The sequence below is a fragment of the Microcebus murinus genome, chromosome X (assembly GCF_040939455.1).
Source record: "Microcebus murinus isolate Inina chromosome X, M.murinus_Inina_mat1.0, whole genome shotgun sequence".
NCBI classification, from domain to species: domain Eukaryota; kingdom Metazoa; phylum Chordata; class Mammalia; order Primates; family Cheirogaleidae; genus Microcebus; species Microcebus murinus.
In genome coordinates, this window is record NC_134136.1 from 94,120,992 (window position 1) to 94,133,838 (window position 12,847).

Sequence of the window (12,847 nt, forward strand, 5' to 3'; positions counted from 1 at the left end):
AGACCAAAAAAAAAAAAAAAAAAACAAGAGCAGCAATTACCCCTGCTATTTAGGCTTTTGTAAGAAAATCATTTTTAGGGACATTTTCTTTGTTCTTTCTTTCTCTGGCCCTGAATGGGGAATACGTTCATTTTTCTTTTTCTTTCATTGAAATCAGAAACTACATCTTTTTAAAAAAGTGAAATATTCTCTACCCAGCTCTGCATTTAAAAGCGCTTTGTAAAATCCAGCCCTGTGCCTCCCAGCGGTGTGCCAGGCGTCCCCCCACAGGCCCTCTCTGTGCCCACCACCCACAGGCGGGCAACGAGCTGCGACAGGCGTCAGGCACACTTGCTGACACACTCCAGCAGCTCCATCCGGATGGCGATGCGGACGTGCCAGCCCAGCGGGATCAGGCGGATGAAGCGGGAGATGATAGGGGGTCGCAGCAGGTTCTGGACTGTGGAGGTTCGGTCGGAGTTTCCATAGAAGACCTAAAGAAAGAGAGGAAATTCTAGCACCAGCACATCAGGGGAGAAAGAGGGACGAACAATTCTTGTCTGGAGCTAGCCCCAGCTTTTAACATGGAAAATCTTCGAAAGTGGTTAAAGTGCAGAGAATTTGCAGGTGACCCCCCAAATCTGACCTTGAGTGATTGTCAACACCCACACGCTCAGGGTATCTCTGGGTCACTATATGGGGACATCTGGAACTGCATCATCCAAAATGGTAGCCACTAGCCAATGTGTCTATTTAGATGAATTAAAATTAGATTAAAAAGTCAGTTCCTCCGTCACATTAGCCATACTTCAATAGCTATGTGTGAGAAGTGGCCGCCATATTGCACACCAAAGATAGGAACATTTCCATCAGCACAGAAAGTTCTATTGGATGGCACTGATGAAAATGCTTCTTGACTCTTCTCACCAATTTTGTGTTTTTATCCTTTGCATTTTGACAAGAAGTTTAGAAAAAGCCCACATCACACTTCTAAGAGGAATGTTCCAAAGGTAGCCAAAGTGGAACTCAAGTAAAAACTGAGGCCTGGCTTCAAAGCTGTGAGCCAAAGCTTAAATGTGTGTCCCTACTTTAATACAAGTGACAAATGCCTTATAGACTTGGAAAAAATTAAAAAAAAAAAAAGATATAAAAACTAGAGGGAAGATTCTAGAAAGGGAAAGGTGGTACCAGAGTAGTGAGTAATGGGGTTTCCTTTATGTTTTTAAGGATATATAGCATAAAAAGATGCCATGGATATTTGACACTGTTTCCAAAGAAATCATTCTTTGTACTCTTTCCAGTGTCATTTTGCTCTGCCCAATGACACTGGAACGTTTCATTTACTTCAAAGATTATCTCCTGAAAATATCTGGCTGCTACATTTGGCCTCATCCATCCACAAAACAGAAAGGGCCTTGTCTGCCATGATCTTGCCTTTCTTCCCAGTAGCAGCGTCCCACAACCGTCCCACACGTCCTGTCTAAGCTGTTTGTCCTTGAGCCTATTCAAGCGAGGGGCCAAGTGAAGAGGGGAGGACAGAATAGGCTCCACCAGATTGCTCAAGTGCCAGAGTGGAGTGCCTCTTTGCAAACAGCCGTCAAGGCCTTTAGAAACACAGGGCTTGCAAAACATTCTAACATCTTTCAGAGAGGCCAACTAATAAGAAAAGAATTGGATGACCAAGTATCAAGATGATTTTCCTATTGTGTTCAAACTCCTTGAAACCTCAGCCCACGAATGTCTTGCTGTACAAACTGTCATCAGACTGCAAAGCCTTCTGATTCTCAGCCACACGTCTACTTAACCTGATTAAATATCCAAATTAGCCTGCAAATTTTCTTACTCTTAGGCAAAAGAACATTTCCAAACAGCTAGTGAGCTTTAAATTCATGTCTATTCATTGCAAGAAGTGAGGAGTCTATGGTGAAGAAGACTTCGATCCCAGTCCTCAGACGGGATGCAGAGTTGCCCAAAGGTTCAAGTGCCTGTGTGTTTGCACTGAAGTCCTTTTTACCATTTCCACAGTTAAGTAGCTGATTTGCTAGGTGGTCAAAAGTTTCCCAGCAGTCTGCCTCAGTAGTAAGGAGAAGCCAAACCCGCATCAGTAACAGATCAAGCCAGACCCATGAAGCAAAGAGACTTCAGTGATCCAGTGAGTTTGGAATAGTCCGAATGGCCAGTCTTGGGTATTCAAGCAACTATATGTTGATATGATAAATATTTCTTTTGCACCGAAGAGTGGCACTTATTCGCAAACTGCTGGGCACCGAGACTACAACAAGGAAAGAGAGAGAGCAAGCAGTGTGGATGACCCGCTATGCTGGGGGGTCCGTGCTCTGAGCACAGGGACAGGAGGGGAGTCCCAGAAGGTGTGAGCCGAAGGTGGTTTGGGGTAAGCCCAACTTACCCGATTGTTTCCGGTCTGGTCCTTATAGTAAATCCAGTTCAGGCGCTCATCGGTCCTATACTGCACGCTGTACTTGGTCATCCACTCATCGATGTCACAGCGCCCCTGAGTAAGTATCCCCGAAATCACCTTGATCTCCTTCAGATCTATCTGTAACCACTGGCTGCTGTCCTGAAACTTGGAGAGCCAGGCGCACCTGCGGGGACACACTGAATCAGCGGGAGCCTTCCCCTGAGAATGCCACAAGCCGTTGGCACTGGCTTTTAGAGGTTGCCAGTGTCCAGAGAGCCCCCTTGCAAGCTCGGGCCATCTGAGCTGCAATCTCATAAGCACCCAGAAACGTCCAGATTGTTATATTTGCATTCTCGTTCTTTCTCTGCCTGCACCGCCACTTCCCATGAAAAATTGTCAGATTGAACCAATTTGTAAAAAAAATACCTTTGAGCGTAGCTGAAACCGCCTTTCGGTGGGGTTGAACATGTCTCTTCAAACCCCACGAGCGCGTGGCTGTGCCACCTGCCATTTGCGTGAGCTGCCCAGTGCTATCCTCTTGGCATGTCGTGCTCTCCGTCCTCCCGGAGGTCCCCCCGGTGCTGCCACCCCCGAGTTCCAAGCACTGACCCGCCTGGATCTGGAAGGGCTTTGACAGGCGTGAAGCCAAGTAACTGCCAAAGCAACTCGTTCGTTGGTTAGCTATATCCCTCGTAAATTGGGGAAACCCACAGTAGCTTCCCTTCTTCCTCTTTCCTGTTGGTGCCCACGCATGAGCTTCTCGGGACTGAGCCTGGGCTGCCTTCTCCTTTCCAGACTTGCTTCTTGGGTAGTTCCTGACTTTTTACTTCCATCCCAGACCTTGTCTAAATTTTGAATCGAGAGGCCGGGCGCGGTGGCTCACGCCTGTAATCCTAGCACTCTGGGAGGCCAAGGCGGGAGGATCGCTCAAGGTCAGGAGTTCGAGACCAGCATGAGCCTGAGCAAGAGCGAGACCCTGTCTCTACTAAAAAATAGAAATATTAATTGGACAACTAAAAATATATAGAGAAACAATTAGCCGGGCATGGTGGCGCATGCCTGCAGTCCCAGCTACTCGGGAGGCTGAGGCAGGAGGATCGCTTGAGCCCAGGAATTTGAGGTTGCTGTGAGCTAGGCTGATGCCATGGCACTCTAGCCTGGGCAACAGAGTGAGACTCTGTCTCAAAAGAAAAAAAAAAAAAAAAAAGAAGGTCCCATGCCATGTGACTTCCACCTACCTGTCCACCTTGTCTCACCTGTGTTCTAGCCTTGTGCCTTATGTTCTCCATCTACACCCTGGAGGTGTCATCCCAACTCAGGCCTTTGCACGTGCTACACCCCAAGCCTCTTCCCCTACCTTGCCTGCCCAACTTCAAGTCTCAGGTCAAACATCTTTTCCTTAGAAAGCCCTTCCTGGCCTGTCAAATGGATGAGATCTGATTTCATCTCCGCCCCACGCTCGTCTCGCTTGCTGAATAACCATTGTATGATCTGCCCACAGTCCATCTCCTCCTCTAAACGGTGCAATTTCTGCATGCAAGGACCTGATCCATCTTGTGCACTGCTGTACCCGTAGTCCTTGGCACGTGGAAGGCACTGTCAGTATTTGTTGGGCAAATAAGTGCATTCTGTGGCGTTCATTTATTAGACCCATTTTTTCAAAGCATAGGAAAAAGAAACCGCTGGGCCGCCTGCCCTGCTTACCCAAAGCCTTGACTGTTGAGCCGGGCCTTGTTTGCAGTCCACGAGGAATACCAGCCCACGTACTGCTCCGGGTTGGAGCAGGTGATCTGGTCTGGCGTGACCTCCCCGGATTCAAAACCCAGGGGCTTGTGATATGGGCATTCTGGGAAAGGAAAAACAATGCACATTCGAAGACTCATGTCTCAATACTCAACAAGCACGAGTTGACCAAAGTAATGAAACAAACCCATCTTGTTGGCGCCTTGCAGACAGAGACTGTTTTTGCTTGTCAGCGTGGTTCCCAGTGGGTAGAGCTGGGCCTTCAACTGTTCACTACTCATGCGAGAAGAGAGGGAAGGGCGAAATAAAGGGATTGCCATAGAGACTCACAAGATTCGGAAAAGAGGGAAGTGGTTCTATGGCAACCTCACAAGGGGGTGGGGTTTGAGAAATATTTCACCTCCTCCACCAACTCAGGGATCTAAACACCAAAAGGTGTGCAGTGGACCCTCATATTTAAATGTCATATACCTCTTCATTTCCCTCCTTAGCCCAGGTTTAACCATCCTGCATGATGACATCAGGGTCCCTAATTGTCCTTGGGCAGCAGATGATGCCAATTACAGGAACAAAACAATGGTGAGAGGCAAGAAGACAGACTGACTTCCCACTTGTAAATTGCAGTTTTCTCACCAGTCTAATGGGAAAAAAAAAAAAAATGGGTGCGATCTGCCTGAGGGTCTGTTGAATGAGGAACAGCTGAAAGGGACTGTTCCAAATAGGAATAGCCAAAGGTGGTTCTTATATGTTAATGTCTCCTGCTTCTTCTTGTCTTCCTTCCTCTCACATTGAAAACAGCCTTGGGTTACCTGGTCAGAGACTGCCAATGCCAACCCAGTATTCATTCTCTCCTTCCTTTCCACTAAAGAGCCCTAGCTTTATTGGAGGCAGCAATGTGGCCAGCTAAGACAAAAAAGTTTTCCCAGCCTTTTTTGTAGTTAGAAGTGACTACATGAAACACTTTCTGACCAGTGAGATATAAGATGTCTTCTGGGGATTTCTGGTCTGTCTAAAAGGGATTTTGCTTGCCCCTTTTTTCTTCCTGTTGCCTAGACCGAAGAAAGATCTGATGGCTGGTGCAACAGTAGCCACATTGCACCATGAGGATAAGGCCAACAGAACTGCAGAGACCTCAGCCCTGATATCCTTAAGCAACTCCCAACCCTTAGTCATTTTACCATGTGAGTTAAAACTCAACTCCTAATTCAACAAGCCACTATTTAGGGAGTCTCTTATAACTAAACTCAGTTCCTAACTGAATTTCTATAGAAAACAAATGATAAACTTACGTCAATACATTCTCCTCGTTTTCTGATTGTGAATGATAAACTCCAAATAAGGCAAATCACATTATTTTCTCTATGGGTAAATTTGAATTCAGGTTGAAGAGCTGAACATATTTGCTGTAAAACTAGGGAAGTCTTTCTGGACAATTTTTCAAAAGTCAGTAAGGTTGAATGAATGAAGGATGCAAAAGCTTGAATGCCATCCCGAGGCTCCAAAACCCCTGTAGAGACAGTCATGCCCTGTCCTTAAGAGGCTGAAAACAGAAGAACAGCTTCAGACCTCTGGCCAGGGAAGACAAGCCCAAGCCCCATGAAGGAGGCGCAGGGCCCAGCGTAGAAAGCAGCATAGAAAGCAGAACCCTTGGCTGTCACTTAACCTCAGTTTTTTAATCTGTGAAATTCTAACCGTGCCTGTCTCTGAGGCCCCCCTCCATCTCAAGTATTTAATGACCAAACGTTACTTTGTTGTTGTTGTTGTTCAGGGCCACCAGCTCTGAGGGAGGGCAGAGGGGAAGGAAAAAATCGTCATCACTTCTCCCGATCACCTTATTCTTGGCATGTGGCTCTTTCTCTCTGTCTCTGCTTTGCCCTCACATCTCTTTTGCCAGGTCTTCCCAACTAACCCGTCTAATGGTTAAGAATGGGCTGCAGAGCCCTGGCCAGTGGCAATGGCCTTGGAGGCCTGTGGGGGTTTGTCCAGGCAGCGGAGAGTCTGTTGTTCCCTTTGTGATCTAAGACCTGTTTGTCCAGACTTGGGTGCTGTACTCCAGCGGGGACGGTGATCTCTCTGTCCCCGTGGCTTTGGCTGGTGTCTGGGAGTCAGCGCCTGACTCACCGCCCCCTGGATACTCTCCAGGTGAATATGTCCACCTGCCTGACCTAAAGGACCCTTGTGTCCTGTGTATCCAAACCAAGCCCTTCATGGTCCAGCCTCCAAGCCTGCTCCCCGGTGCTCTGGCTGTCAGGCGCCCCCAGGTCCCCAGCTGCATGACCCCAACACCTGGTGGTTTGGCCCAGGACACAAAGCAGAGACTCGAGACCAGTGGGTCTCAGCCTGGGCTGCACCCTGGAGTCACCTGGGGAGCTGAAGACGCACCGATGCCGGGGCCACACCCCCAGAGATTCTGATGGGATTGGTCCGGGGTGGGACCTGGGCAGCCAAGGTGCAGGAGGCCTGCTGGAGCCCGGCGGACTGCGAGCAGATCCCACTCTCCGAGTGTGGGCAAGCTGCTTAAGCCCTGTGGGCCTCAGTTTCCTCATCTGTGAAATGGGCACGATAGTAGTATCTGCCTTCGTAGAATTGCCGTAAGCGTAAGTGAGATGATGTTTGGAGACTGTGGAGTTTGTACAGCACAGTGCCTGGCCAAAAAGCAGCGGGTAACATTGGTGTGATGGGGTGAATTGAATCGATATCTTCTTGAGTTTTGCATGTTTTTCTGGCAAAGACTCAATAGGGAGGAAAGCCAGCACCCTGTGCCCTACTCTGTCCTGTCCCCGTCACCCCCCAACACACACACACACACACACACACACACGCCACTTCTCCAGAGAACAAGGCCAGCTCCATGTGTCTAATGGTGCGTGCTCTCCTTGCCCCAGGCAGGAATAGGGTGTGTGTGTGTGTGTGTGTGTGTGTGTGTGTGAGAGAGAGAGAGAGAGAGAGAGAGAGAGAGAGGGCAGGGGAGGGAGGTCTGAGAGAGGAGGGTCTCAGGTTTATGGACTCTGGAGACCTGGGCCTCAACGGGAACTAAGGAACTAGCTGCTTGTCCTGGAGGAGGAGGTGACAGCCTCAGCTCAGGTAGCAGGTTCCCCTGAGGGGCGGGACCGTGGGCCTGGGAGCCCTGAGCTCTGAGCACCCCCGGGGAAACTTGGGGAGGACCCTAGGACAGAGCTTGGTGCAGAGAAAGAGGAGCCACCAAGAGGTGGCCACCTTCCAGCGCAACAAGTGGGCCTGGCAAGGAGCCCGCCACCGGCCTGCGCCTGGGCCCTGCTACCCAGCAGCCCTTGCAAGCTCACGGGTGGCTTCCTGTAGTCCAAGGGGAAAAGAAAGGACATTTTAAAGTGCTGTCTTTATACTCTCCTGTCCTGTCACGGGCCATAACAAGGGGGAACTCAAACTGGCCTTAGTCTAGCACGGAAAATAGGCAATGTGATATTTCTTCTGCTCTGTGCGCTGTGAAGTAAGCTGCCCTCCAGTTCCATTCCTGGGATCTACCCTGACTCCTCTTTCCCCTTTTCCTCCGTCTCAGGTCCTGGTTGAGGCTGTCCCCTCCCCTCCCCCTTCACCAAGCTGCTCTTCCTGCAGGCCAGGTTCCAGGGCAGCCTCCCCGCCCCCCCCCAATCCCTGGCACAGCCTGTCACTTGTCACTGAGCAGAATGCCTGCGCGTGCTAGGCACTCACTGGATACGGACTGGATGGATGAATGCAGGGATTAAGCAAACACTGTCACACCCCCCTCCCAGGGGCCACTGGGGACAAGCAGAGGAAATGTCAGAAGCAGGCAGCAGCAACTCAGGGAGGAAGTAGAGGCCAAATGCAGCCTGGAGATTTCCCTCTGGCCTAATCAGAAAGACTCTAAATCCAGCATAAACTAGATAGAAAGCTACATAAATAATGTTGCCAGAGGAATTAAGGGATTCTCACCAGACACGCAGAAAATATGACCTGCCCAAGTTTTCCACCCAATGTAACTTTGTCGTCGTAGCTATTAAAGCTGTTTGTACACTCATTTCACTTTTAAGGAAAAACCTGCCTTTTGGGGTGCTCAAATGGCTCCTTTGAGCCATGACGTGATCACTGGATGGATAAATGTATATTTGCAATATGCGCCTAATCCAAGCTATGCACACCAAACATTCTAGCCTTTTTTCTGCCATCAGTACTTTTCGGATTTGTCGGCGTGAAGGTCAAATGTGCATATAAAGAATGCCAACCTAAAGAAACACAGAGTCCGGGGACATTCTGGACAAGAGATTCCCGGGAGACATGAATAGTATTATGCATATATTAGACTTGAATATATATGACAGCATAATAGAATATAGAGTAAAATATATAGAGTCAATTTATGGAAGACTAGATTATAAATTCAAGTATAGAATATAAAATCTAGAATCAAAGTAAAAGCATTAGTGAGCCACTGGATTTCTTATACTGTTGATATCTTCTCTACCCTATTTTCTGCTCTCAGAGTGCTGGGGTAATCTTGGCTCAAAGGTAGAAAAGACAGCTTTTAATATTTGTAATAGTGCTAAGCTGAAGATTAGGAGGCCATAGCGCATAGCCTTCTGCTCTGTGGGGGGCGGGGGCGCTAATGGCCCGAGTGCACACCCCTGGCACCTCCAAGTGACCCCTGTCCTTCTGTGCCTTCTAGGGTCTTCTTTCCTCCTAAGCCAGGCTCTGACGGACGCCCTGAATCTCGGGGTCCAGAGAGACCCAGCACCATTCTTCACATACTGGTGACAATCTGAGGCGCTGATGGGCAAGTGACTTTTGGAAGCCGGTGGCTGCAGTGAATCAGGTCTTTCATGGAAGAATCAATTAACACCAATGAATGAACATTTAACACTGAGGTTGTGTGTTTTTATTTTTGCCTTCCTGAAAATATCTGCGTTGTTTCAAAAGACAAAAACAAAAAACTAGCAGGGGGGCAGGGAGGCAGAGGACGCTTAAGCTAAAAGAATCTCTCATTTTAGAACTTCAAGTTCATGGCACTTGTGTAAGGGAGACAGCCTGGGGGACTGGGATCAACTTCACATCCCTCAAACACATTGTCTTTTTTTTTTTTTTTTTGAGACAGAGTCTCACTCTGTTGCCCAAGCTAGAGTGCGGTGGTGTCAGCCTAGCTCACAGCAACCTCAAACTCCTGGGCTCAAATGATCCTTCTGCCTCAGCCTCCCAAGTAGCGGGGACTACAGGCATGCACCACCATGCCCGGCTAATTTTTTCTATATATTTTTAATTGCCCGGCTAATTTTTTCTATATATTTTTAATTGTCTGGCTAATTTCTTTCTATTTTTTAGTAGAGGCGGGGTCTTGCTCTTGTTCAGGCTGGTCTCCAACTCCTGACCTTGAGCGATCCTCCCGCCTCGGCCTCCCAGAGTGCTAGGATTACAGGTGTGAGCCACCATGCCTGGCCAACATAGCCTTTCTTTCTGGGTGTCACGGGTAATTGGGTCAATGAGGCCAATCCACATACATAGTGTCTTTTCAATTTTTTCTTAGAATTTCCTTGGGCTGGAATTCCCGGTATGTCTGAGGTCTCTAGTGAAAAGAACATTTGTTTCCAGTAAATGGTAAATCTCTCCAAGGTCGAGACAGTGCCTTCATTTCTGTCTCCCTATCAGTGCCCGGCACATACTAGGCACATGAGGAAAGACGGTGGAAGTGAATTATAAATGGGTTATTGAGGAGGGTGCTTCAGTATTGGCTGAGCAGATCACAGCCACATTTAATGGCTGCCTGAGCTGGTGCTTACTGCTCTGCTCATGCCTGGGTCCCCCACTGTTCCCCTGGAGAATAGACTTCACAAACAACTTCCTACCCCTTCAGTAAATAGGAAAACCAAGGCAGTAGAAGCCATTGTACTCCAGCCCCCTACGCGGCAATTTGCTATTTTAATGCAAATTTAATGAAATAATGAAGAGAGGCTCACACACAGACACACGAACCTGTCTCTCCCTGAGCTATTATTAGGTGATTATGTAAAGTCAATGAGACTGCATGGTGCCACCACAGCCCAGAGAGGGGCTGCACGGCTGGTTTCATACAAAATAGGCTCCAAACTCTGGAAAGGATTAAGCTGAGGCAAATATTTGCTGGGATAGCCCAGGCCTCTGCACGTTGGGTCTGCTCACTCCTTCCTCAGAGTGTGAGCTCTTAGGAGGCAGGAAGAAAAGGAAGTGACCTTTATTAGTTTGTTGGGTATAACACAAGCTGCTTTAATGCCTCACCTTATTTATTCCTCCTAATCACTCCTGAGAGCACAGGTCAACAAACTAGGGCCTTCCGGCCAAATCTGGCTTGCTGCCTGTTTTGTAAATAAAGTTTTATTGGAACACGGCCATTTGCACGCAGCCAAATGCATATGTATGCATTTACATCCCGTCTATTGCTGCTTTCAACTGTGTATGAGGGCAGGATTGACTAATTGGGCCAGATCATTTGGTCCACAAAGCCATAAATATTTACTATCTGCTCTTTTGCAAAGTTTATGGCCCCTGTCTTAGAGAAAAGCATTTATTAGTCAAGGTAGGCTACCTTTGCTGCAGAACAAATTGTTCTGGAAATCTCAGAGGCTTCACATCACACAACGCAGGTTTATTTTTCACCCAAGTGACTTGTCCATTGCAAGTAGGCAGATGGGGGGTGTCTGCTCCACATAATCAAGGAGAAGCCATTATCTCAACAGGTGGCTTCAGGGCGGGGAAAGGGAGAGCCAGAGAGCTGGGTGCCAGCCCTTAAACACCTCATTTTGAAAGTGGCCTGCTCACCTTGGCTGCGAGTGCTCAGATGGCACCACCTGGTCGCCCGGGGGCTGGGAAACAAACGTGGGGGAAACACATGGCTCTCTGGCGAGCAGTAAGGACCTGCGCATAGTGGTATCACCCCCATTGCACAGAGAAAGAACTAAGTGGCGGTCCCAGAGCTCATAAGTGATGCAGCCGGGATTCTAATTCCGGTCTTTCTGGCTCTAAAACTGCATGCTGCCTCCCATTCATTTACTTTGAATCAGTTCCATTCATCACTTTCATTGAAAGTTAGGGCGGATCTGACCATCTCAGCCAGGCCGAGTGGAGATCCAGGAAACCGTTTCTGAACAGTGACCTCAGGGTCGCCTGTTGGAGAGATTTGGAGCTCAGAGTAACCAACTGAAGAAAACCCAGATCGTGGGATGCAGGGGTTAATTCTGCTGGATTGGAAGAAGAAGGAGAGATAGGGTGTTCCCAAGGACTGTTCCGATGTGATGCCCCAAGGAGAGGGGACACTCACCTGGTATGCAGTCTAAGGAGGTGGCGCTTGCAGACCACAGAGCGTTGGTTCCACCTTGGCAATCGCACTTGCACGCCTTGTGGTACCAGGGCTCCTCACCATCGTCCTGCGGGCAGCCAGAGGGGCAGGACGTCAGAAACGTCAGGCAGAGGCAGCTGCGGTTCCGACACCACGGGAAGCTCCGAAACCAAGCTCATTTCTTACGCACTGTTTATGGCAGCTTTGCTACAACGGCGGATTTCAATTATTAATCCAGCCTTAACACACAGGTGCCACTCATCTTTCATTCTAAACGAGCAAATGTCTGCCACCGTGAGCACCTGGCTAATAATCTCACAGATACTCCCATTATAGTTAGCTTTAGGGCAGGCGTCCTCAAACTACGGCCTGTGGGCCACATGCGGCCCGATGAGGACATTTATCCAGCCTGCTGGGTGTTTTCGCCACCGCTGCCTGTCCTGCTTAGCAGCCGACTCGTCCCGGGCCCACAGTGCGCATGTGTGGAATGTGCGCCACACTCTCCAACGGCCCTCCAACGGTCTGAGGGACAGTGAACTGGCCCCCTGTTTAAAAAGTTTGAGGACCTTTGCTTTAGGGGTTTGGGGAACCCCAATCCAAGGTTGGACACCTCACATCCCCTGGAGGTTTCTATCTGGGGACCCAATTTTAACAGGTACTGGATTCAAGCTTGCACCATCTGAGTTAAGACCTGGTTAACTTTTATGCTTTCATTAAAACACCCATCTGGGAGCTTGCCCAGGTAAAACGTGCTATCGCCACCACCAGAAAGGAAAAAAAAAAAAAAAAAAGACCTTTAAAAATACATTTTTTTAAAAAGTGATAGCCCTATACATTATTTTTGGCTAGGCAACGCTTCCAATGCAGTACCCAGCCCTCTCACCGCAACATACCTCAGTGGACGATAATCCCAACGTGGCTGAGCAAAAGGACAAGAGAAGAAAAAGAAAATTAATAAAAGAGAGAAATTCAACAAAGCCACTCATTACATGGCAAAGTGAAAAGAAAATAGTCACATGAAAGTTAAAAGTCCCTTCTGGAAGATGTCAAGCTAAGTAAATATCTGCCAGGAAAAGCATCCACAGATGCTGGGAGACTAGGGACAGTAAAATGAAACAAAAAGAATAGAATAATATTATTATTATTTTTGTTCATTATGGAGTTTTGGAAAATACATTAATGTGGCAAAGTGGGGGTGGGGCTGGCCTATATTTCTTACCATCTTTCCAGTCATTTTTCTATGTGTTTTTCTTTTAACATATTTGAGAGCCTACTATCAAAACAATGTTGTATCCTGCTTTCTTTTTCCACTTAACATTAATGTGAGCCTTTATTTTTACTTATTAACTCTTCGTGATCCCTGTCATCCCTGTCACCCTCGTGCCTGCCCAATGTGCTATTAAGGACTG

General features: G+C 48.1%; 1 protein-coding gene across 1 annotated transcript in view; it reads right to left on the reverse strand.

The window, feature by feature from the left end:
* Positions 1-320: 320 nt before the first annotated feature.
* The window catches only part of RS1 (retinoschisin 1), a 284,554-nt gene continuing 272,027 nt past the window's right edge, over positions 321-12,847 (reverse strand). The window contains exons 3-7 of the mRNA XM_012784696.2: positions 12,332-12,357; positions 11,421-11,526; positions 4,103-4,244; positions 2,387-2,582; positions 321-473 (exon numbers count right to left, since the gene is read on the reverse strand). Of these exons, the coding sequence (XP_012640150.2) occupies positions 321-473; positions 2,387-2,582; positions 4,103-4,244; positions 11,421-11,526; positions 12,332-12,357 (623 nt within the window). The remainder of the gene's footprint in view (positions 474-2,386; positions 2,583-4,102; positions 4,245-11,420; positions 11,527-12,331; positions 12,358-12,847) is intronic.